The following is a 23,078-nucleotide window of genomic DNA, read 5'->3' as shown; positions in this document are numbered from 1 at the left end:
TATTTGAAGTGGAGAGCTCTATAAATATTTATTAAGTTTACTTGTTCCGGATCTGAGTTCGAGTCCTTGATATCCTTATTAATTTTCTGTCTCGTTGAATCTAAGTCTCTATGTATCTGGGTGTTAGGATGGTTAGCTCTTGTTGTTGTACTGATCCTTTTACCACTATATCTTTGTTGCTTTAAAATCTATTTTATCTGCTACGAGAATTGCAACTCCTGCTTTTAATTAATTTATTTATTTATTTTTGCTCTCCATTTGGTTGGTAAATCTTTCTCCATTCCTTTGTTTTGAGTCTTTGTGTATCCTTGCATGTGAAACAGGTCTGGATGTAACATGCCGTTGGGTTTTGGCTGTGTCTTTTGATTGGGGGATTTAGTCAATTTAAATTTAGGGTTACTGCCATTTGATGTTAACTGGCTGTTTGATCCATTCGTTGATGAAAATTCTTCTTTATGTTGGTGCTCTTTACTTTTTGGTATATTTTTAGTAAGGCTAATACTGGTTGTTTCTTTCTGTGTGTAATGCCTCTTTCAGAAGCTCTTGTAAAGCAGGCCTGGTGGTAATAAAATCTCTGAGTACTTGCTTGTTCATAAAAGATTTTATTTTTCCTTCAGTTGTGAAGCTTAGTTTGGCTGGATATGAAATTCTGGGCTGAAGGTTCTGTTCTTTGAGGATGTTGAATATTGGCCCCCACTCTCTTCTGGCTTGTAGAGTTTCTGCTGAGAGATCTGCTGTAAGTCTGATAGGCTTGCCTTTGTGGGTAACCTGACCTTTCTCTCTGGCTGCCCTTAGTATTTTCTCCTTCGTTTCAACCCTGGTGAATCTAACGATTATGTGCCTTGGGGTTGCTCTTCTTGAGGAATATCTTTGTGGTGTTCTCTGTATTACCTGGGGTTGAATATTGACCTGCTTTGCTAGTTCAGGAAAATTTTCCTGAATAATATCCTGAAGGGTATTTTCCAGCTTGGATTCATTCTCTCCGTCGCATTCAGGTACACCTATCAAACGTAAATTTGGTCTTTTCACATAGTCCCACATTTCTTGGAGACTTTGCTCATTCCTTTTTATCCTTTTATCTCTAATCTTTTCTTCACATTTTATTTCATTAAGTTGGACTTTGACCTCTGTTATCCTTTCTTCTGCTTGAACAATTCGAGTGTTTAAACCTGTGCATACTTCTCGGAGTTCCTGTATTGTATTCTTCAGTTCCATTAATTCACTTATATTCCTCTCTAAGTTGTCTATTCTCAATAGGATTTCATCAAACCTCTTTTCAAAGTTCCTAGTTTCTTTACGTTGGGCTACAAGATGTTCTTTTAACTCACAGAATTTTCTTATTATCCATTCCCTGAAGAGTGATTCTGTCATTGGGATGTGCTCCTTCTCCATCAAGCCTTGTTCCATTGTTGATGTGGAACTGTGATCATCTTTAGAGGGAGAGGCGTTCTGATTTTGAGTATTCTCAGACTTTTTACACTGGTTTCTTCCCGTCATTGTAAATTTATCCTCCTGTCGTCTTTGAAATTACCAATTTTCAGATTAGGTCTCTTGATTGGACATCCAAGTTGTTAGTTCCCAGGGCCAGAATAGCGGTGTTAAGACTGATGGTGCTTTTCTGCCTAGGATTCTCCTGTCTGGCTTCCTTCTTGTGTCCGTGATGGGCGACTCTGCCTTCCCCGGGCTCCAAACCTCGGTCAGAAGGGGAACCAGTCTCGTTTGCTCTGTGCCGAGAGCTGCTGTGCTGAGGTGCCATCACAGCACCTGCGCCGGTCTCAGGAGTCGTGCTGGGGACCCTTGTGGGTCCTCCAAACCTTGGTCAGAAGGGGAGCTGGCCCTGTTTACTCTGCTCCAAGAGCTGCCGCTCCAAGGTGCCGGTGAAGCCGCTGCTCTGGCCACAAGAGTCTCGCTGGTGACCCGTGTAGTTCCTCCACTGGAGATCTTCTGCTCCGTGAGCGACCAGAATTAGTCTGAAAGTGTGGCATCCTCTAGTTCTCTGTGCTTTGACTGAGAGCTGCAATCCCGAGCTGTTATCGATCGGCCATCTTGGATCGTTCGCCAACTCGTAGTCTTTTTATTTCTACTGCTGTTGTCATAGGTCAGAGCCATCTGATTTCTTTTCTGGACAAAGACTTTTAAATGGAGTTTGTTGCCTTTAGCCTATCTTTCCCTCAGTTTGTTGCCTTTAGCCTATCATTCCTTTAGCAGGTGCATAGTTGGAAGGATTTATGTTTACTCAACAAATATTCGTTGAGCCACGTATCCCGTCCTAACAGTTTGTGATACAAATTTGAATGGCTCATGGGGGAAGTTAGGAGCCAGTCAACATATAATTATACAACTTTAATTGAGTTGATGTCTGTAAGGTGCGTGAACATGCTTGGCACACTAAATACTTGGTAAAATACGGAAAGTATACAGATAACCACAGTGTGGTATAGGAGCCAAGGGTGTTATGAAGACGGAGGGGTCACTGAGTGAAACAATTGTTTCATGATTAATTAGGACAGAGCCAAGGGCAAAACAGGTAGCCAAGTCCTTGTGATTTTTCTTTCCTGAAGATGTTTGATACTATCAGACTTGTGTGCTGAGTCCTTATTCTGATTTGGGCATTGAGTCTGTGTGCAGTGATAACAAGCCACCTGGTGGCTCTGGGCTTGCTTTGGGCTTTGTGTTCTTCACCAAAACTTAAAATTGAGGGGGCGATTGGAGGATCTCCCAAATCCTCCCATTTATAAAAGTCTTTGGTCCTAGGATAAGATCATCAATGCAATATTGGGGGCTGGGTCTTCAAAACGAGACAAGACTCTTCATGGATTTCAGGGAGCAAATTTTATTTTATTTTATTATTTTTTTCCGGAACATCTTTCTTGAATTAATCAGGGAGTAAATTTTAAATGTTGGGAAAGAATTCTGCCTTTTTTGAAATTTGGTACTCTCCTGTTTTCCTGCAGTTCTTATTTGTTACATGCACAACAAAATCCATTCAGCCAAGATGTCTCCTTTATCGATAGTTACAGCCCTGGTGGATAAGATTGGTAAGTCATATCATTTTCTGTGCATACTTAGAATTCTTAGTAATTGCAAGATATTATTGAGATTACTGGAAGTACTCCTTTTTTTTCCTTTTTTTTTTAGATGGAGTTTTGCTCTTATTGCCCAGGCTGGAGTGCAATGGCTCGATCTTGGCTCACTGCAGCCACCACCTCCTGGGTTCAAGCAATTCTCCTGCCTCAGCCTCCTGAGTAGCTGGGATTGCAGGCTGTGCCACCACACCCAGCTAATTTTTGTATTTTTAGTAGAAACATGGTTTCACCATGTCAGCCAGGCTGGTCTTGAACCCCTGACCTCAGATGATCCAACCGCCTCTGCCTCCCAAAGTGCTGGGGTTACAGGCATGAGCCACTGTGCCCGGCCCTTTATGGGGAATTTTAATGTATATATGCACATGAAAATGTCTAGAATGCTATATACCAAGATATTTATTATAATTAGGTGGAAGAGTTTTACATGATTCCAGCTTTATTTTTATTTTTTACTTTACATTTTCAAAAACACAGAGTTTTGAAAAAAAATTTCTTTTGTGTGTCAAAAAAGTTAGATTTCTTCTGTGTGTCAAAAAAGTTATCTTAGTTTTCAAGACAAAAAAGAAGTGTAGTGGAATTTGCCATAATTTCTAATTGTCCATTTACAGAACAGAAAAGTTTTGGTATGATTTGGACTCTGATTGACTTCTGTTTTGCAGATATGTGTAAGAAGAGCTTGAGCCCAGAACAGGACATTAAGTTCAGTGGCCATGTTAGCTGGGTTGGGAAGACATCCATGGAAGTGAAGATGCAAATGTTCCAGGTAGATAAGCACCTGAAGATTGTCCACTGTTTAAATAAAACCAGCTAGCCTCCATGCAAGAAAAGCTTATTTACTTATGTATCTGTAGACAGGTATGCCACTCACTGCTTCTAGAAAAACAATTGAAGGCCGGAGGCGATAAATCATGCCTGTAATCCCAGCACTTTGGGAGGCCAAGGTGGTGGATCGTGAGGTCTGGAGTTTGAGACCAGCATGGTCAAGATGGTGAAACCCTGTCTCTACTAAAAATAAAAAAATTAGCTGGGCATGTTGGCAGATGCCTGTAATCCTAGCTACTTGGGAGGCTGAGGCAGGAAAATCGCTTGAACCCAGGAGACGGAGGTTGCAGTGAGCTGAGATCATGCCACTGCACTCTAGTCTGGGTGACAGAGCAAGACTCCATGTCAAAAAAAATAAATAAAAATTGAAATCTGTGTCATACAGATGGTGGGTTATTAATATCCTCCTTGTAGGCAAAGCCTAATTTACTATTTGGTGTTTAATATTTATTACTTTCTAAACATATACAGCTCCATGTTAAGGTATTTATTTCTGCTTCTGCCCAGGAGAATTTCACAGAAGTCTGTGTTATCGGAGGAGTGAATGGAATTGATTAGTGTATTCATTTCCCAGGACTGCTGTGCAGTTGGCCCTCTGTGTCCATGGGTTTCACATCCACAGATTCAACCAACCATGGATTGAAAATGTTTGGAAAAAAACAATGAAAAATAATACAAATAAAACACAATATAGTATAATAACCATTTAAAAAAATAGAGACAGGGCTAGACACGGTAGCTCATGCCTATAATCCCAGCACTTTGGGAGGCCAAGACGGGAGGATCACATGAGGCCAGAAGTTCAAGACCAGCCTGGCCAACATGGTGAAACCTTGTTTGTATTAAAAAAATACAAAAAGTAGGCAGGTGGTACATGCTTGTAATCCCAGCTACTTAGGAGGCTGAGGGATGAGAATTGCTTGAACCTGGGAGGTGGAGGTTACAGTAAACTGAGATTGCGCCACTGTACTCCAGCCTGGGCAAGAGTGAGACTCATCTTTAAAAAAATTAAAAATAGAGAAATAGAGATGAAGTTTCACCATGTTGCCCAGGCTGGTCTTGAACTTCTGGCCTCATGTGATCCTCCAGTCTTGGCCTCCCAAAGTGCTGGGATTATAGGCATGAGCCACCATGGCTGGCCTTATAACAACAATGTATGGCATTTATATTATATTAGGTATTATAAGTAATCCAGAGGTGATTTAAACTATACAGGAGGAGGTGCATAGGTCTTACATAAATATGACACCTTTTTATATAGGGGAGTTGAGCATTTGTGGATTTTGATATTGGCAGGTGGTGGTGGGGAGTTTAGGAACCAATCTCATGTGAATTCCAAGGGACAGTGGTACCACAAAGTATCATCAAGTGGTGGCATAAAAGCAGAAAATGTATTGACTCACAGTTTGGAGGCTACTAATCCAAAATCGAGGTGTCAGCAGAGTCATGCTCCTTCTAAAATTTGTAAGATGGAAGGCTTCCTTGTCTGTTTCTTGCTTCTGGTGGTTTGCTGGCAATCCCTGGCGTTCCTTGGCTTGCAGCTGTAGCACTTCATTCAGTCTCTGCCTCTGGCGTCGCGTGATGTTCTCTCATGTGTCTCTGTGTCTCTTGTCAGGATGCTGCTAATCATAATGGATTAAGGACCCACCCTACTCCAGCGTGACCTCATCTTACCTAGTTATGTCCGCAACAACTTGATTTCCAAATAAAGCCGCATTCATATTTATGGGTATTAGGATTTCTATTTTGGGGGTACACAGTTGGACCCTTAACAGTCATTTGGGCTATTACAGTAGTTAGGAACAGCCCATCTAATGAGTAAAACTTAGAATAGCTATTACAAACAAATGAAAAAATTTGACAAGAAAAAGTACCATACACAGAAGTAAATGATTTGGTTTATGTCCAAGATTTCACTGTGGAAAGCTTTTTATTTATTTATTTATTGAGGCAGAGTCTTGCTCTGTTGCCTGGGCTGGGTACAGTGGCACAATCTTGGCTCACTGCAACCTCTGCCTCCTGGGCTCAAGCCATTCTGCCTCAGCCTCCTGAGTAGCTGGGACTACAGGCATGTGCCACCATGCCCGGCTAATTTTTTGTATTTTTAGTAGAGACAGGGTTTTACTGTGTTAGCCAGGATGGTCTCGATCTCCTGACCTCATGATTCACCTACCTCGGGCTCCCAAAGTGCTGGGATTACAGGCATGAGCCACTGTGCCCTGCCTATTATGGAAAACTTACTTAGGAATGACTTATTCTGTTATGCCAGAGTATTCTGTAGACCACAGATACTGGGCTGCATAGCAGGAGGTGAGCCGTGGGCAAGTGAGAGTTACCGCCTGAGCTCCGCTTCCTGTCAGATCAGCAGCAGCATTAGATTCTCATGGGAGCGCAAACTCTCTTGTGAGGTCCACATATGAGGGATCTAGGTTGCACATTCCTTAGAGAATCTAGTGCCTGATGATCTGAGGTGGAGCAGTTTCATCCCCAAACCACCGCCCCCCCACCCCACTGCAGTCCATGGAAAAATTGTCTTCCACATAACTGGTCCCTGGTGCAAGAAAGATTGGGGGCCACTGCAGTAGACCTATTATTCAGATGCATTTTCCCCTGCTATGGAATGATGAAGCATTTCACGTTTTGGTGAGAAAAACTTTCACACTTTCAGAAAGAGTCTGAAGCTAACTCTGTGGTAGTTATTTGTCAAAATAGGCATTTTTAAATTCAGTACTACATGCAAGTGATTGAATCCTTCAATTCCCATGTTGATGTAACTGACAGTAATACTGCTTTATTTTGTTTGTTTTTTTGAGACAGTCTCACTCTGTCACCCAGGCTGGAGTGCAGTGGCACAGTCTCAGCTTGCTGCAACCCCTGCCTCTCAGGGTTCAAGTGATTCTCATGCTTCAACCTCATGCTGTAGGTAGGACTACAGATGTGTGTCACCATGCCCAGACAATTTTTGTGTTTTTAGTAGAGACGGGGTTTCGCCATGTTGCCCAGACTGGTCTTGAACTCTTGGACTCAAGCCATCCACCCGCCCTGGCCTCCCAAAGTACTAGGATTTACAGGCGTGAGCCACCATGCCCAGCCAGTAATACTGTTTTAAAAACAAAACATTGCTGGGATGCTGCTATGACCTGCCTACAGTGTTTTAAAAAATATTCTTGGTGACTGGGCGCCGTGGCTCATGCCTGTAATTCCAGCACTTTGGGAGGCCGAGGAGGGTGGATCATGAGGTCAGGAGATTGAGACCATCCCGGCTAACCTGGTGAAACCCTGTCTCTACTAAAAGTACAAAATATTAGCTGGACATGGTGGCATGTGCGTTTAGTCCCAGACACTTGGGAGGCTGAGGCAGGAGAATCGCTTGAACCCAGGAGGTGGAGGTTGCAGTGAGCCGAGATCGTGCTACTGCACTTCAGCCTGGGTGAAAGAGCAAGACTCTGTCTTAAAAAATAAATAAATAAATAAAAATATTCTTGGTTAATTCCTAGTCCCCTCAGTGCCATGCACAGCAGATTCCTGGCACAGGACCTGCTTTTTAGGAACTCTTGACAATTTGAATCTTGGAGAAATAGGTTGAAAAAGAGATACAAGAATTATTGAGAGAGAACCAATGGAAATCAGTGTCAGACAAGTAAACACTTCTGTTTTAAATTTGCATTATTCGCTGGCTGTTTGACTAATAATGGATGACTTGAGTGATCCTTTTTATTCCAGAGAGGTGGTGGGTGGATAAGCACTCTGCCTCTGGTTTACATAGATTTAGGTTCTAATCCCAACTCTGCTGCTTCCTACTCATGTGGCTTTGGGTAAACCCCTTCTCTGAGCCTCTGTTTTCTCAAATGTAACAAGAAAATGGTAATGAGAGTACCGTGTTATATGATATGGTAAGAGAAATTTGAAAAAAACCCATTCATGTGAAGTACTTGGTAGTGTCTATCACACAGTAACCACTATGGGCAATGCTTTTTTTTTTTTTGAGACAGGGTCTCACTCTGTTGCCCAGGCTGGAGTGCAGTGTCATGATCTCGGCTTAAGCAGCTTCTGCCTCCTGGGTTCAAGCGATTCTCATGCTTCAGCTTCCCTAGTAGCTGGGATTGCAGCTGCACACCGCCACAACTGGCTAATATTTGTATTTTTAGTAGAGATGGGGTTTCACCCTGTTGGCCAGGCTGGTCTCAAACTCCTGACCTCAAGTGATCTGCCTGCCTCTGCCTCCCAAAGTGCTGGGATTACAGGTATGGGCCACCATTCCCGGCCTGGCTATAATGCTAATATAAATACTGTTGAGGTGGCCTCAAATTTTTATTCTGCTTTTGACCTTTTGAGCCACTTTTCTGAGTGCTTCTTGTATTTCTCCACCTAGATGTGCTGTTGCTACTTCAAGTTCCAATAAACAGTACGTTCCAAACTGAATGGCTCCAATCGCGATTCTCTTCCACTCTCCCCTTTGCCAGCCTCCTGGGTCCTCCAGCTCCAAACCTTTGTGACAGCTTTGCTTTTTCACTTTCCCATGCAGTCTTTTGCCAGGTCTTGCAAACTCATCACCCACGGCGACTCCCCAGAATTCTTTCTCCCCATATCCTTGTGGCCCTGTGTTTTATTCAAGTCCACACTGCTTCTTGTGTGAGCGCCTTAATGGTCTTTTAATTAATCTGGCTTTCTCTAACCTGACCTCTCTCTGTTAATGTTACACATTTTTACCACATAAGTCTTCCAAAGCTGATCTTGAATCAGGTCACTTCCCTTCTCAAAAACCTTCAGTGACTATTCATTATCTTTGGATTAAAGTCTAAACTCCTTTGACTGGGCCAGGCACAGTGGCTCATGGCTGCAATCCCAGCATTTTGGGAGGCCGAGGCAGGTGGATCTACTGAGCTCAGGAGTTCAAGACCAGCCTGAGCAACATGGTGAAACCCCATCTCTGCAAAAAGTACAAAAAATTAGCCGGTTGTGGTGGTGTGCGCCTGTGATCCCAGCTACTTGGGAGGCTGAGGTGGGAGGATAGCTTGAGGCCAGGAGATGGAGGTTGCAGTGATCTGAGATCGCGTTGCTGTAATCCAGCTTGGGTGACAGAATGAGACCCCGTCTCAAACAAAACCCAAAAACTCCTTTGATTAATTGGAGCCCAAGGGGCTTCATAAACCAGCCCAGCCTACCTTTCCCACTATATTCCCTTTCATTTATCATTTATATGCCTTCTTTTTTTTTTTTGAGACAGAGTCTCTGTCGCCAGGCGCCAGACTGGATTTCAGTGGTGTGATCTAGGCTCACTGTAACCTTCGCCTCCCAGGTTCAAGCAATTCTCCTGCCATAGATTCCTGAGTAGCTGGGACTACAGGCACGTGCCATCATGCCCAGCTAATTTTTGTATTTTTTAGTAGACATGGGGTTTCACCATGTTGGCCAGGATGGTCTCAATCTCTTGACCTCATGCTCTGCCCACCTCAGCCTCCCAAAGTGCTGGGATTACAGGCGTGAGCCACCGCGCCCGGCCTTATATACCTTCTTAATGCTCACCACTGGCCGTCAAGCATCTGAAGAATAGCGAGCTATTCATCTTTGCATTCTAGTGCTTGGCACTAGTGACTGTTCATGATAGTAAACCGTAATTTAAATATAGGTTGAGCATTGCAATTCTGAAATCCAAAATGCTCCCATATTGGACTTTTTGACCACTATCATGATGCTCAAAGGAAATGCTCGCTGGGTTTGGAATGTTCAACCTGTAAGTAATGCAAACACTGCAAATCCAAACAGCCAAAATCCAACATAGTCTGAAATACAGAACACTTCTGGTCCCCAGCATTTTGGATAAGGGATATTCATCTGGGAGTGAGTGAATGTGTATAATTCCTTATGCTTTTTCCTTTGCCTGACTTGCTCGTGCTGTGGCTCTCTATCCCACATTCCCCCTGTGCTCCAGGATAACTTCATGCTCGATCGCTTTCCTTATCCTCCCAGCATGTAACACCTGTTCCTTCCCCAGGCCCCTCCCTCAATACTGCCTCTGACTCGCTCTCCTGGCACCTGCTAGTCTCCTGCAGAGCCGTGTGTGAACGTGTCTTTTCTCTCCCACTATGGACTGTACCCCTCAACAATAAAAGACCTGGGTTTGAGTCACCTAGCTGACTTCCTGACATCCATTTATTTAGCAATCATTTATTGAGTGCCATCCTGTGTTAGGTATACAGCAGTGAGCAGAACAGTTAGAGTTCCATTCTCTTAGAGTTTACATTCTAGTAGTGCCTCGAACCTGCCTCCTTCATTAGCAAGTGTTGATCAGGGATCTGCTGCCAGTCTTTGTGCTATACTAGGGATATAATGGAAGGAAAATGGTCTTTGTCTTCGAGGAGCTCATGGTGTAGTAGGAAGATAGCCACATTAACAGATGAGTTTGGCTAAAGGAATTAACAGACAGTGCAGAATAAAGAAAAAAAAAACACAAATGAGTATGATACAGTATAGTGTTATGCAGTATTTTTCAACAGGGACACTTGGCATTTCTTGTGGGAACATTCTTTGTTCTGCAGGCCTGTCCCCTGCATTGTGAGGTATTTAGCTCTCTGGTTACCCCCCTCCACAGTAATGCCCCTCAAGTTGTGTAACAACCAAAACGACTCTATATTTTTCAAATGCCCCCCTATCATTGTGATATCTGCCTCTCTTACATTGAGAACCACTGTCAAGAGAGGACTCTATTTCTTTCCCTTTTTTGAGACAGAGTTTTGCTCTTGTTGCCCAGGTTGGAGTGTGATGGTGTGATCTTGGCTCACTGCAACCTCCACCTCCCGGGTTCAAGCAATTCTCCTGCCTCAGCCTCCTGAGTAGCTGGGATTACAGGCATTAGCCACGCCTGGCTAACTTTTTGTATTTTTAGTAGAGATGGGGTTTCTCCATGTTGGTCAGGCTGGTCTCAAACTCCTGATCTCAGGTGATCCACCTGCCTCAGCCTCCCAAAGTGCTGGGATTATAGGCATGAGCCGCCACACCTGGACAAGAGGACTCTATTAAGGGGGCTGAATGGAGGAGGGTCTGGGGAATCAGGATGGGGCAGGGAGGAGTGTCTGAAGAATGAGGCTGCTGAGGAAAGCATCAGGTAAAGACACATAGACAGGAGGCAGTCAATAGCCTGCTCTATCTCTGGACCTCTCAGTTGTTGGCTGTGGCTACAGGAAAAGGTGCAGGTATGAGCACAGTGTTTGGTGAACAACTGGAGAGGAATCCTGGTCTCTGTTGTGGAGGGCTTTATATGCTGCGCTAACAGGATTAGCCCAGGTGCTGGTGTAAGAAAGGAGGAACTGTTGAAAGATTTGAATAGGGCAGAGGCATAATGAGACTGGTAAGACCATTCCTGCAATTGAGAGGGAAGGCGGTAAGGGCCTGAGTAGGCAGTAGTGATGAGGCTTATGTCGTTTGTTGAGGAGGGAACCGAATATACTTTCAGGTTATAAATAGCTCTGTGATTACTTTATGGTATGACTTTCCTGGAAGTACAGACTTCCAGGGGATAAAGAAACATCTTAAGGGCCAGGCATGGTGGCTCATGCCTGTAATCCCAGCACTTTCAGATGCTGAGGCCAGCAGATTACTTGAGCTCAAGAGTTCAAGACCAGCCTGGGCAACATGGCCAAACCCCATCTCTACAAAAATGAGCTGGGTGTGGTAGTGCATGCCTATGGTCTCAGCTACTTGGGAGGCTGAGGTAGGCGGATTGCTTGAGCCTAGGAGGTCAAGGCTGCAGTGAGACATGATCTTGCCACTTGCTGTACTCCAACCTGGGTGACTGAGTGAGACCCTCTTCCTGGGGGAAGAAAAAGACAAACAGGTCCCTGGAAGATACCAGTGTTTGGGATCATGGTGGGAGGTCCACCTGGGTACGCGTGCCATCAGGAGGACAGGTAAACCCTGCAGGAAGCTCAGATTCTGAGGCAAGCAGGTAAATTAAATGCTGATGATACCCTCTGTGAACCTTGTCTTTGGGTCCCAGTATTGCACAGTTCCAAATTCCATGCTGGCTGCCCATCTCACGCTGTGTACTGTTTGCGTTTTGTTTCTTTTGTTTTATTTTAGAGATGGGATGTTTTCTGTCACCTGGGCTACAGTGCAGGGGTGTGATCATAGCTCAGTGTATCCTCGAACTCCTGGGCTCAAGGGTTCCTCCTGCCTCAGCCTTCCAACTAGCTGGGACTACAGGCATGCATGGCCATGCCTGGGTAATTTTTTAATTTTAATTTTTAGTTACAGACTGGGTCTCGCTGTGTTGCCTCGGCTGATCTCACACTCCTGGTCTCAGGTGATCCTCCCATCTTGCCCTCTCAAAATGCTGGGATTATAGGTGTGGGGCTCTGTGCCTAGCCTCCTGTTTGGGCTTTGAGGTATTTTTCTCCTCTGCTAGGCCACAGGCTCCTTTGTCATCCTGCCATTCCCAGAGCCTAGTACTGTGCCTGGCTTAAGGTAGGCCCTTAGCAGATGGTGTTTTGTTTTAAGACAATCTCGCTCTGTCACTGAGACTGGAATGCAATGGTGAGATCTTGGCTCACTGCAACCTCTGCCTCCTGGGTTCAAGCGATTCTCCCGCCTTAGCATCCCAAGTAGCTGGGGATACAGGCGCCTACCACCAGGCCCAGCTAATTCTTCTGTTTTTAGTAGAGATAGGGTTTCACCATGTTGGCCAGGATGGTTTCCTGACCTCGTGGTCTGCCCGCCTTGGCCTCCCAAAGTGTTGGGATTACAGGTGTGAGCCACCGTGCCTGGCCACAAATGGTGGTTAATGAGCATGCTTCTCCTCTTTTTCCAATTTCAGGTTTTCTCTCTCTCTCTCTCTCTCTCTCTCTCTTTTTTTTTTTTTTAGACAGAGACCTGCGATTTCAGCTCACTGCAACCTTGGCCTCCTATCAAGCAATTCTCATGCCTCAGTCTCCTGAGCAGCTGGGATTAGAGGCATGCATTTCCACACCCTGCTAATATTTGTATTATTTAGTAGAGACTGGGTTTTGGCATATTGTCCAGGCTGGTCTCAAATTCCTGGCCTTAAGTGATCCTCCCACCTCTACCTCCTAAAGTGCTGGAATTACAGGTGGGAGCCATTGTGCCTGGCTAAGTTCAGGCTTTCTCAAAGCATATATACTGTCTGTTAGAATTGTGGTAGGTCTTCCCAATAGATCTATTTCTCATATGTACATTTTCTTTCCTTTGTTTTTTAGTTGCATGATGATGAATTTTGTCCTGTTTTGGATGCAACGTTTGTAATGGTGGCTCGTGATTCTGAAAATAAAGGGTAATTGGTATTTTTTCATAATTGTTTATTTCAAAGGATTTCAAAGATACGTAAGACTGGGGAGAAGACTATAACCAATGTCTATATACCTATCACTTGGACTTAACAGTTTTAATTGAAACATTCTGGCCATTTTTGTTCCATCTGTTTTTTGTTTAAAGAAAATTTATAATATTTTAAGGCAAATCCCAGACATAATGACATTTCACTCTAAAATACTTTAGTGTAGGCATCTTTTAAAAAATGAGAACATTCTCAGGCTGTGTGTGGTGGCTCATGCCTGTAATCCCAGCATCCCAGCACTTTGGGAGGCCGAGGCGGGTGGATCACTTGAGGTCAGGAGTTCAAGACCAGCCTGGCCAACATGGTGAAACCCTGTCTCTACTAAAAATGCAAAAACTAGCCCGGCGTGGTGGCACGTGTCTATAGTCCCAGCTACTGGGGAGGCTGAGGCACAAGAATCACTTGAATCCGGGAGGCAGAGGTTGCAGTGTGCTGAGATCGTGCCACTGCACTCCATCTTGGGTAACAGAGCAAGATTCTGTCTCATAAATAAAAGATATTGCACAACTCTGTGAATACACTAAAAGCTATTAAATTGTACACTTTCAGCGGATGAATTGTGTGGTATTCGAATTATACCTCAATAAAGCTGTTGCCAAAAAAAAAAAAAAAAACAGACTTACAAACATAAAAGTCAAATGTAATGTGTGGATCATATTTGGATCCTGATTTGAACAAATCATTCAAAATATATTTGGAGAAAACTGGATATGAACTGCATATTAGAATATATTAAGGACTTATTTTTGTTAGGCCAGGTAATAGTAATGTAGTTACTTAACAGAATATATATATGTTTTTTAGATGGAGTTTCGCTTTTGTTGCCCAGGTACATCTCTGCTCACTGCAACCTCCACCTTCCGGGTTCAAGCAATTCTCCTGCCTCAGCCTCCTGAGTAGCTGGGATTATAGGCGTGTACCACCACACTGAGCTAATTTTTGTATTTTTAGTAAAGATGGGGTTTCACCATGTTGCCTAGGCTGGTGTTGAACTCCTGAACTCAAGTGATCTGCCCACCTCAGCCTCCTAAAGTGCTGGGATTACAGGTGTGAGCTACCGCGCCCAGCCAAGTTGTGCAATCTGAAATCTGTTTTAATCCAGAGTAGTTGCGTCTTCACAGTCCCCTTATTGTTTCTTCCTCACTCGTTGAGAGGCTGGACAGTAGTTCTCAACAGCGTCCCGCTTTCTGGATTTGCCCTATTGCTTTCTCAGGGTGGTTTGTTTGTTTGTTGGTTGGTCTTGTTTCTCTATCCCTAGTAATTTCTGTCACCTGAAGTTAGATCTAAATCCTTGTATTAGATTTGGATTGAGCATATATGGTGAGAGTACTACATAGGTGATGTCGTATATCTTGTGTTGTATCTCATGTTGCATCATATCAGGAGGTAAAGGTTGTCCCACTCACAGTGATGCTAAGATTGGTGTGTGGGTTCAGGCCGTGACACCCTAATCTCTCTTTGTGAAGTTCAGTTTTTCCTCTTCCTATCAGCAACAGTCTGCAGGGGTGTACTTTGTCGTCCTGCAAATAGCTGAGTTTCCCAGCGGTCTTTATCCAGTGCTTCCAAGGTCCACTGCTGATCATTGCTGTGATCATTATCATTAGGTGGTTTCAAGTAATTCTCAACTTTTGTCATTCCTTCCGCATTTGTTAGCTGGGGTTCTGTAAAGAAGAGCTTTCTCCTAACAACTAGGGCAACTGGGTTTGAAATGGAGAGTTCGGATCCATGCTTCACTCCTGTCTTTTATTTACTTGTTTTCAGAATAAGGAGTTGGTTCACTAGCTAGTGATGATATACTTTTCCCAGTTTTTTGGCTTTTCAGAAAAGTATCATATTTTTAAATTTTATTTCATTTTTTGTTTTTCTGTCTGTGTGTGTGTTTGAGACACTGTCTTGCTTGGTTCTCCAGGTTGGTGTGCAGTGGTGCAATCTCGGCTCACTGCAGCCTGTTTCCTGGGTTCAAGAGATTCTCCTGCCTCAGCCTCCCAAGTAGCTGGGACTATAGGCACGCGCCACTATGCTCGGCTAATTTGTTTTGTATTTTTAGTAGAGACAGGTTTCACCATGTTGGTCAGGCTGATCTTGAACTCCTGACCTCAAGTGATTTGCCCGCCTAGGCCTTCCAAAGTGCTGAGATAACAGACATGAGTCACCGTGCCCAGCCCCAGTTTTTTTTTGACATGTTTTGCTCTGCTGTCCAGGCTGGAGTGCAGTGGCATGAGCATGGCTCACTGCATCCTGGACCTCTTAGGCTTAAGCAATCCTCCTGCCTCAGCCTCCTGAGTAGCTGGGACCGCAGATGCGTACCACCATGCCCAGCTAATTTTTTTTTTTTTGAGGTGGAATTTCACTCTTGTTGCCCAGGCTGGAGTGCAGTGGTACGATCTCAGCTCACTGCAACTTCCGCCTCCCAGTTCAAGTGATTCTCCTGCCTCAGCTTTCTGAGTAGCTGCCCAGCTAATTTTTAAATTTTTTGTAGAGATGGGGTTTTTGCCATGTTGGTCAGACTGGTCTTAAAATCCTGGGCTCTTAATCCTCTCGCCTCGGCCTTCCAAAGTGCTGGTGTTACAGGCATGCACCACTGTGTCCTGCCAGGAAAGTATCATTATGAATTCATGGTTTTAATATATGACATGCATTTCAATAAATTGCAGCCATTGTTTCTCTTGATGCTGCGAGTATGCCATCTTTGGTCAGTGGGGGCTCCTCTCAGCTGGCTCATGCATCCTTTCCCCCATCTCTTTGCTACCTTCCTGCTCTCTGGCATAAGATGTCTTGGGCTCATGTTACATATTTCCTGCCCCAGGCCTGGAGTCAACCGTTTCCCCAAGTAGTTCTGGGGTTCCTTTTAGGGGGAACAGTATTTAGACAAAATCTGGGCACTGGAACTGAACATTGTTACTAGTTTGTTATTGTTTCTAGGCCTTTTCAGTGGACAGGGCTAGGATATATTTTAAATAAACAAAAAGCCTCATGAGGGCTGGGTGTGGTGGCTTGCCCCTGTAATACCAGCACTTTGGGAGGCCGAGGTGGGCAGATTGCTGGAGCCAGGGAGTTCAACACCAGCCTGGGCAACATGGCGAAATCTCTACTAAAAGTACAAAAAATTAGCCATGTGTGGTGGGCATGCGTCTGTAGTGCCAGACAATGTGGGAGGCTGAGGTGGGAAGATTGCTTTAACCCAGGAAGCGGAGGTTACAGTGAGATGAGGTTACACCACTGCACTCCAGCCTGAGCAGCAGAGCAAGACCCTGCCTCAAAAAAAGCCTCATTAGTTTATATGGTCATTTCAAGTTCGATTTAACCATATAGAGTTCAACTTAGTTTACATAATCTTTTTTCTCTGAAATTGAATTCATGGTTTCTAACAGCAGTTACACCCAAGATATCCAAACTGAGAAAAAGTAATTGTGGGGGTAGAGCTGGGATGGGAGGGATTGCTCTTTGCACAGGACAGAATCAGGGCCTGTGGAAAATCTCATTTGTGTTAGAAACTTGATTTAGGAGTCTGCAGTGAAAAATCTTTTCTGCTGCATGGAAAGCTGACTTGGAAAGCCAAGTTAAGATAGAAACGTATGTTGATCACTTAGTAATCTGAGGGAAGAATAACACCCATATAGTCTGTCCCTTCTTGCCAGCCCCAGCTGACCTGCTGTAGCCAGTGACTGGCCTGGGGCTTCTAATCAAGCACTGAGGCCACTGCTACAAGTTTCACTTCCAGCTAATGCATGTCACGTTTCCAAGCTGTTGTTTCAATCCTTTTGTTTTTGAGACAGAGTTTTGCTCTTGTTGCCCTGGCTGGAGTTCAGTGATGCCATCTTGGCTCACTGCAACCTCCACCTCCTGGGTTCAAGTGATTCTCCTGCCTTAGCCTCCTGGGTAGCTGGGATTACAGGTGGCTGCCACCACACCTGGCTAATTTTTGTATTTTTAGTAGAGACAGGGTTTCACCACATTGGCCAGGCTGGTCTCGAACTCCTGACCTTAGGTGATCTTTCCTGCCTTAGCCTCCCAAAGTGCTGGGATTATAGGCATGAGCCACCATGCCTGGCTTGTTTCAATTCTTTTGTTTCCATTGTTTCATCAAATGTTTGGATTCTACCACAGTGAAGTATTATCCTTTTTCCCTTATTATTTCAAGAAATTTGATGCTTACAGAAAAGTAGAAAGAATAATGCAACAAACATGCCTTTCACCTAAATTGTATTATATTTGTGTTATTCTCTTGCCCTCTCTCTATAAATACACACATTTACGTATCTTTTTCATGAATCATTGGAAAGTGAGTTTGAGACTGCTTCACCCATCGGTAGTTCAGCATGTATTTCCTAAGAACCAGGTATTTCTACATAACCTCAATGCCTTTATTAGATCTGAGAAATTTAAGAGTGATACAATGATTTCATATGTGATCCATATTCAAATTTCACCAGTTGTCCCTAAAATGTCTTTTATAGCTATCTCCCTGATTCCGGATCCAGTCCCTCAAGGATTGTATATTGCATTTGGTTATCCTGCTTCTTTAGAAGTCTTTCTGCTGTTTGCTGTCTTTCAAAAATTGACCAAAAATCCAAGCCAGTTTTCTTGTAGAATGTTCTATAACCTATATTTCATCGTTTCCTCATGATTAGAATCAGGTTAAACATTTTGGCAAATGCCAGAATCCTCTTTATAATGTGAACTTTCTAGTGTGCAGTTATCTGTAACCATAAGGCTTCCCTAACTGTTAGTGTTCATATGTAAGGCAGGGGTAAGCACTACCCAAAATGAAAAGCAGATTCTTTATAACTAGTGGGTGATTGTTCATCTTCAAGTTTTATTAGATAGCAGCATATTTTAAATGATATTCTTTTCTTTTCTTCTTTTTAGGCCGGCATTTGTAAATCCACTCATCCCTGAAAGCCCAGAGGAAGAGGAGCTCTTTAGACAAGGAGAATGTACATTACTTTGTTTATAATGAAATAAATTTTAAAAGCACATTAATTATACTGCAGAACAGATTACTTAAGATTTTATATGGCTCTTCATACCAGTCAAATGTCTTTCTTTTTTTTTTTTTTTTTTGTGAGATGGAGTCTTGCTCTGTTGCCAACCTGGAGTACAGTGCTACAATCTTGGCTCCCTGCAACCTCCGCCTCCCGGGTTCAAGCAATTTGCCTGCCTCAGCCTTCCAAGTAGCTGGGACTACAGGTGTACACCACCACACCCAGCTAATTTTTGTATTTTTAGTAGAGATGGTGTTTCTTCATGTAGGCCAGGCTGATCTCAAACTCCTGACCTTTGAGATGGAGTCTCGCTCTGTCGCTCAGGCTGGAGTACAATGGCATGATCTCAGCTCACTGCAATCACTGCCTCCTGGGTTCAAGCGATTTTCCTGCCTCAGCCTCCTTAGTAGCTAGGACTACAGGCATGCGCCACCATGCCTGGCTAATTTTTGTATTTTTAGTAGAGGTGGGGTTTCATCATATTGGCCAGGACCGCGTGCCACCATGCCTGGCTAATTAAAATTTTTTTTTTTGTAGAGACAGGGGTCTCTCTGTGTTGCCCAGGCTGGTTTTGAGCTCTGGACTCAAACGATCCTCCTGCCTCAGCCTCCCAACGTCTTGGGATTACAGGCATGAACCACTGCACCCGGCCTGCTTTCTCTGTTTTAGTCAAGTGAGAAATACCTCTTGATGGGATAACTGCAGGTCAGGGCTCTGGATCAGGATGATTTCAGGTGATCTCACACTGAGCCAATGTAGTTTCCATGTGGAACCAAAGGCTCACTGGGAGTTTTATGTGGCCTCTGCAGTTTTCTCTTGGATATGTGTATAATTTTCCATGAGATTAAAAGGCATTCCCCGTCAGAGCTCCCTGTGTTACAGTGTGACCCTCCTGATCATTGCTCCTTATTCTCCCATGTTCCAGTAAACAAGGGGAGAAGAATTGCTTTCAGCTCCACATCGTTACTGAAAATGGCCCCCAGCGCTGAGGAGAGGACCACCATCCATGAGATGTTTCTCAGCACACTGGATCCAAAGTAAGGACGATGAGATTCCGTGTTGGGAAAACATTTAAACCTTAGCCTTTTTTTTTTTTTTTTTGAGATGGAGTTGCACACTTGTTTCCCAGGCCGGAGCACAGTGGCATGATCTCGGCTCACCGCAACCTCTGCCTCTGGGTTTCAAGCGATTCTCCTGACTCAGCCTCCGGAGTAGCTGGGATTGCAGGCACGGGCCGCCACACCTGGCTAATTTTATATTTTTAGTAGAGATGGGGTTTCACCACATTGGTCAGTCTGGTCTCAAACTCCTGACCTCAGGTGATCTGTCTGCCTCGGCCTCCCAAAGTGCTGGGATTACAGGTGTGAGCCACCACACCCTGCCTTTTTCTTTTTCTTTTTTTGAGACAGAGTCTCACTCTGTCGCCCAGGCTGGAGTGCAGTGGCATGATCTCGGCTCACCGCAAGCTGTGCCTCCGGGTTCAAGCAATTCTCCTGTCGCAGCACCCCCACCCCAAAGTAGTTGGGATTACAGGTGCCTGCCACCATGCCTGCCTATTTTTAAAAATATTTTTAGTAGAGATGGGGTTTTACCATGTTGGCCAGGCTGGTCTCGAATTCCTCACCTCAGGTGATCTGCCTGCTTCAGCCTCTCAAAGTGCTGGGATTCCAGGCATGAGCCACTGTGCCAGGCCTACACCTTAGCCTTCTCCAAAGCCATGGTTGCCTGAGTATATTGGGAGTGGCTTACAAATGTTTTTAGTTTTCAACAGCAGAACCATGGCATTAACAGGGTTTAACAAATATTCATTTGTACAGGACTCTAAGTTTTCGAAGTCGAGTTTTGCCCCCTAATGCAGTGTGGATGGAGAATTCAAAACTGAAGAGCTTGGAAATTTGCCACCCTCAGGTATTATAATTTAGTGAGAAATCTGAATAGGATAGCTTCCATTCATGATATTTGTCCAAGATTTGACACACCTTTAAACTGGCCTCTGTTCTGTATGCAAAGGTGGCCATAAGTTTGTATTCATTGATACTTATTTTATGTCCTGTAGGAGCGGAACATTTTCAATCGGATCTTTGGTGGTTTCCTTATGAGGAAAGCATATGAACTTGCATGGGCTACTGCTTGTAGCTTTGGGTGAGTTACATGTAAGGCAGCCTTAACTTCTGAGAAGCAATTTATATCACCCCACTGAATTTAAACATTTTGGACCAGTCTTGGTGTGTGTGGGAATATGTTATGGTTTTTTTTTTTTTGAGACAGTTTCACTCTTGTTGCCCAGTCTGGAGCGCAGTGGTATGATCAAGGCTTACCACAACCTCTGCCTCCAGGGTTCAAATGATTCTCCTGCCTCAGCCTCCCAAGTAGCTGGGAATACAGGTGCCCACCACCATGCCCGGTGAATTTTGTATTTTTAGTAGAGATGGGGATTTCTCCATGTTGGTCAGCCTGGTCTTGAATTCCCGACCTCAGGTGATTCGCCTGCCTTGGCTTCCCAAAGTGCTGGGATTACAGGCGTGAGCCACCATGCCCGGCCTATGTTATGTTTTTAAATTGAATACCACACTCATACCAGCTGAGTTTGATCTTCATTTTAGAAGGTTGTTGCTCTCAGCCAGGTGTGGTGGCTCACATCTGTAATCCCTGCACTTTGGGAGGTGGAGGCAGGCAGATCACCTTAGGTCAGGAATTTGAGAACAGCCTGACCAGCATGGATAAACCCTGTCTCTACTAAAAATACAAAATTAGCCAGGCATGGTGGCACATGCCTGTAATCCCAGCTACTCAGGAGGCTGAGGCAGAAGAATCGCTTGAACCCAGGAGGCAGAGGTTGCGGTGAGCTGAGATCAAGCCATTGCACTCTAGCCTGGGAAACAAGAGCAAAGTTCCGTCTAAAAAAAAAGTAGGTGTTGCTCTGACTTTGTAAGTTCGTACATGAAAAAACCCACTCAGAAAATATAGTGATGATATGTAGAAGGGAGAAGATATCGTTATTTTGGTCCTAATGTGGTCACAATGGCATCTCTTTACTGTTTCTCAGTGGTAGGGTCATTTCCTTCTTCCCTAACTTTATTCTTCGTTCTTTTTATTTCGCTTCAGTTAGTTGTTAGGGGAAAAAATTGAGGTCATCGGAATTTTGCAGTTTATCCCCAATTCTGTCTTTTCCCCCAACAGTGGTTCTCGACCATTTGTGGTAGCAGTAGATGACATCATGTTTCAGAAACCCGTTGAGGTTGGCTCCTTGCTTTTTCTTTCTTCGCAGGTAGGTGTGTGATGAGAGATGAAATACAACTTTTTTTTTTTCCATTTGAGCCTGGAAGTTTTCATGTCCAAAAGCTACTGTTTTCTCTTATGACTGCCTTTTCCCCTTCCTCATGCAGTTGACCGACTGTAGTGTCTGTAATCTGTTAGGTATGCTTTACGCAGAATAATTACATTCAAGTCAGAGTACACAGTGAAGTGGCCTCTCTGCAGGAGAAAACTCATACAACCACCAATGTCTTCCATTTCACTTTCATGTCAGAAAAAGAAGTGCCATTGGTTTTCCCCAAAACATATGGAGGTAAGCAGTGATTATTGCTTGTCCCTAACAAAGGGAAGAACTTCTGAGGACATTTTTCTCCTTTTGAATTGTAGGAAGTGTATCGATGCCTGTCAGCCCAAGCGCATGTCTTTGGGAGTTTTTGCATTTCAGATTCAGCCGCCCTGAAGGCCAAAGATACCTGTGGCTCTCAGGCAGGCAAGCAGCCACTGGTAGTCAAAAGCTGATCCAGCCAGAGGAAGGGGCCAGGAGTCATGCCTGCTCCCATGGGAATGTGGCACCCTCAGCCCAACAGTGCATCTCATTCTTTCTCAGTGTTCCCAAGTAGTCTCATATCTCTATGATGATAGGATGTTTTCTAAGGTGCTACACATTTCTCCAGGGTTCTCTTTCTTGTGTTTCAGAGTCCATGTTGTACTTAGATGGGCAGCGGCATTTCAGCTCCATGAGTGGCCCAGTGACCTTGAGAAAGGACTACTTTTTGGAGTCCAAGGAAAGCCACACGTGTTGAAACTGGCACTCCACCTGCAGCGACATGATATCTGATGAAGACCCGATCATATGTATTGGTTTTAGTATTGCTTCTCATTCTCCATACAGGAGGAGAATGGATTCAGCCTTTAGGATGATCAGAACAGAAAGAGAGAGTGGTTGGATGGGGCTGAGGGGAGAAAGAACTATTAAACAATAAATACTTCCAGCCGGGAATGGTGGCTCACGCCTGTAATCCAAGCACTTTGGAGGCCAAGGTTGACAGATCACCTGAGGTCGGGAGTTCAAGACCAGCCTGACCAACATGGTGAAACCCCGTCTTAAAAATAAAAAAAAAAATAAAAATAAAAATAAATAAATAAACAATAAATACTTCCAAAACAGTTTTAATTATGAACCTACCATGTTGCCTCCCATCTGCTTAAAAAAAAATTGAGAGGCCAGGCACAGTGGCTCACACATGTAATCCCAGTACCTTGGGATACTGAGTTGGGCAGATCACGAGATCAGGAGATCAAGACCACCCTGGCTAACACGGTGAAACCCCATCTCTACTAAAAATACAAACATACTAGTTGGGCTTGGTGGTGGGTGCCTGTAGTCCCACCTACTTGGGAGGCTGATGCAGGAGAATCTCTTGAACCCAGGAGGTGGAGGTTGCAGTGAGCTGAGATCACGCCACTGCACTACAGCCTAGGCGGCAGACTGAGACTCCATCCCCCCCCCAAAAAAAAGATTCAGGACAGAATGCCTTTATTGATTGATTGAGACCGAGTCTCACTCTGTCGCCAGGCTGG

At 44.2% G+C, this 23,078-nt stretch overlaps 1 protein-coding gene across 2 annotated transcripts in view; it reads left to right on the top strand.

Moving 5' to 3' along the window:
* The window catches only part of ACOT9 (acyl-CoA thioesterase 9), a 43,751-nt gene extending 21,100 nt beyond the window's left edge, over positions 1–22,651 (top strand). For both annotated transcript variants that reach the window (XM_008989078.5, XM_003735703.6), the window contains 10 exons: positions 2,955–3,038; positions 3,746–3,849; positions 13,121–13,194; positions 18,127–18,194; positions 19,168–19,279; positions 20,060–20,150; positions 20,299–20,384; positions 21,423–21,510; positions 21,660–21,810; positions 22,194–22,651. In XM_008989078.5, the coding sequence (XP_008987326.1) occupies positions 2,955–3,038; positions 3,746–3,849; positions 13,121–13,194; positions 18,127–18,194; positions 19,168–19,279; positions 20,060–20,150; positions 20,299–20,384; positions 21,423–21,510; positions 21,660–21,810; positions 22,194–22,300 (965 nt within the window). In that variant the 3' untranslated portion in view covers positions 22,301–22,651. The remainder of the gene's footprint in view (positions 1–2,954; positions 3,039–3,745; positions 3,850–13,120; positions 13,195–18,126; positions 18,195–19,167; positions 19,280–20,059; positions 20,151–20,298; positions 20,385–21,422; positions 21,511–21,659; positions 21,811–22,193) is intronic.
* Positions 22,652–23,078: the final 427 nt, after the last annotated feature.

The sequence above is a fragment of the Callithrix jacchus genome, chromosome X, assembly GCF_049354715.1.
Source record: "Callithrix jacchus isolate 240 chromosome X, calJac240_pri, whole genome shotgun sequence".
Taxonomy (NCBI): domain Eukaryota; kingdom Metazoa; phylum Chordata; class Mammalia; order Primates; family Cebidae; genus Callithrix; species Callithrix jacchus.
This window is presented reverse-complemented; position numbering and strand designations above follow the sequence as displayed.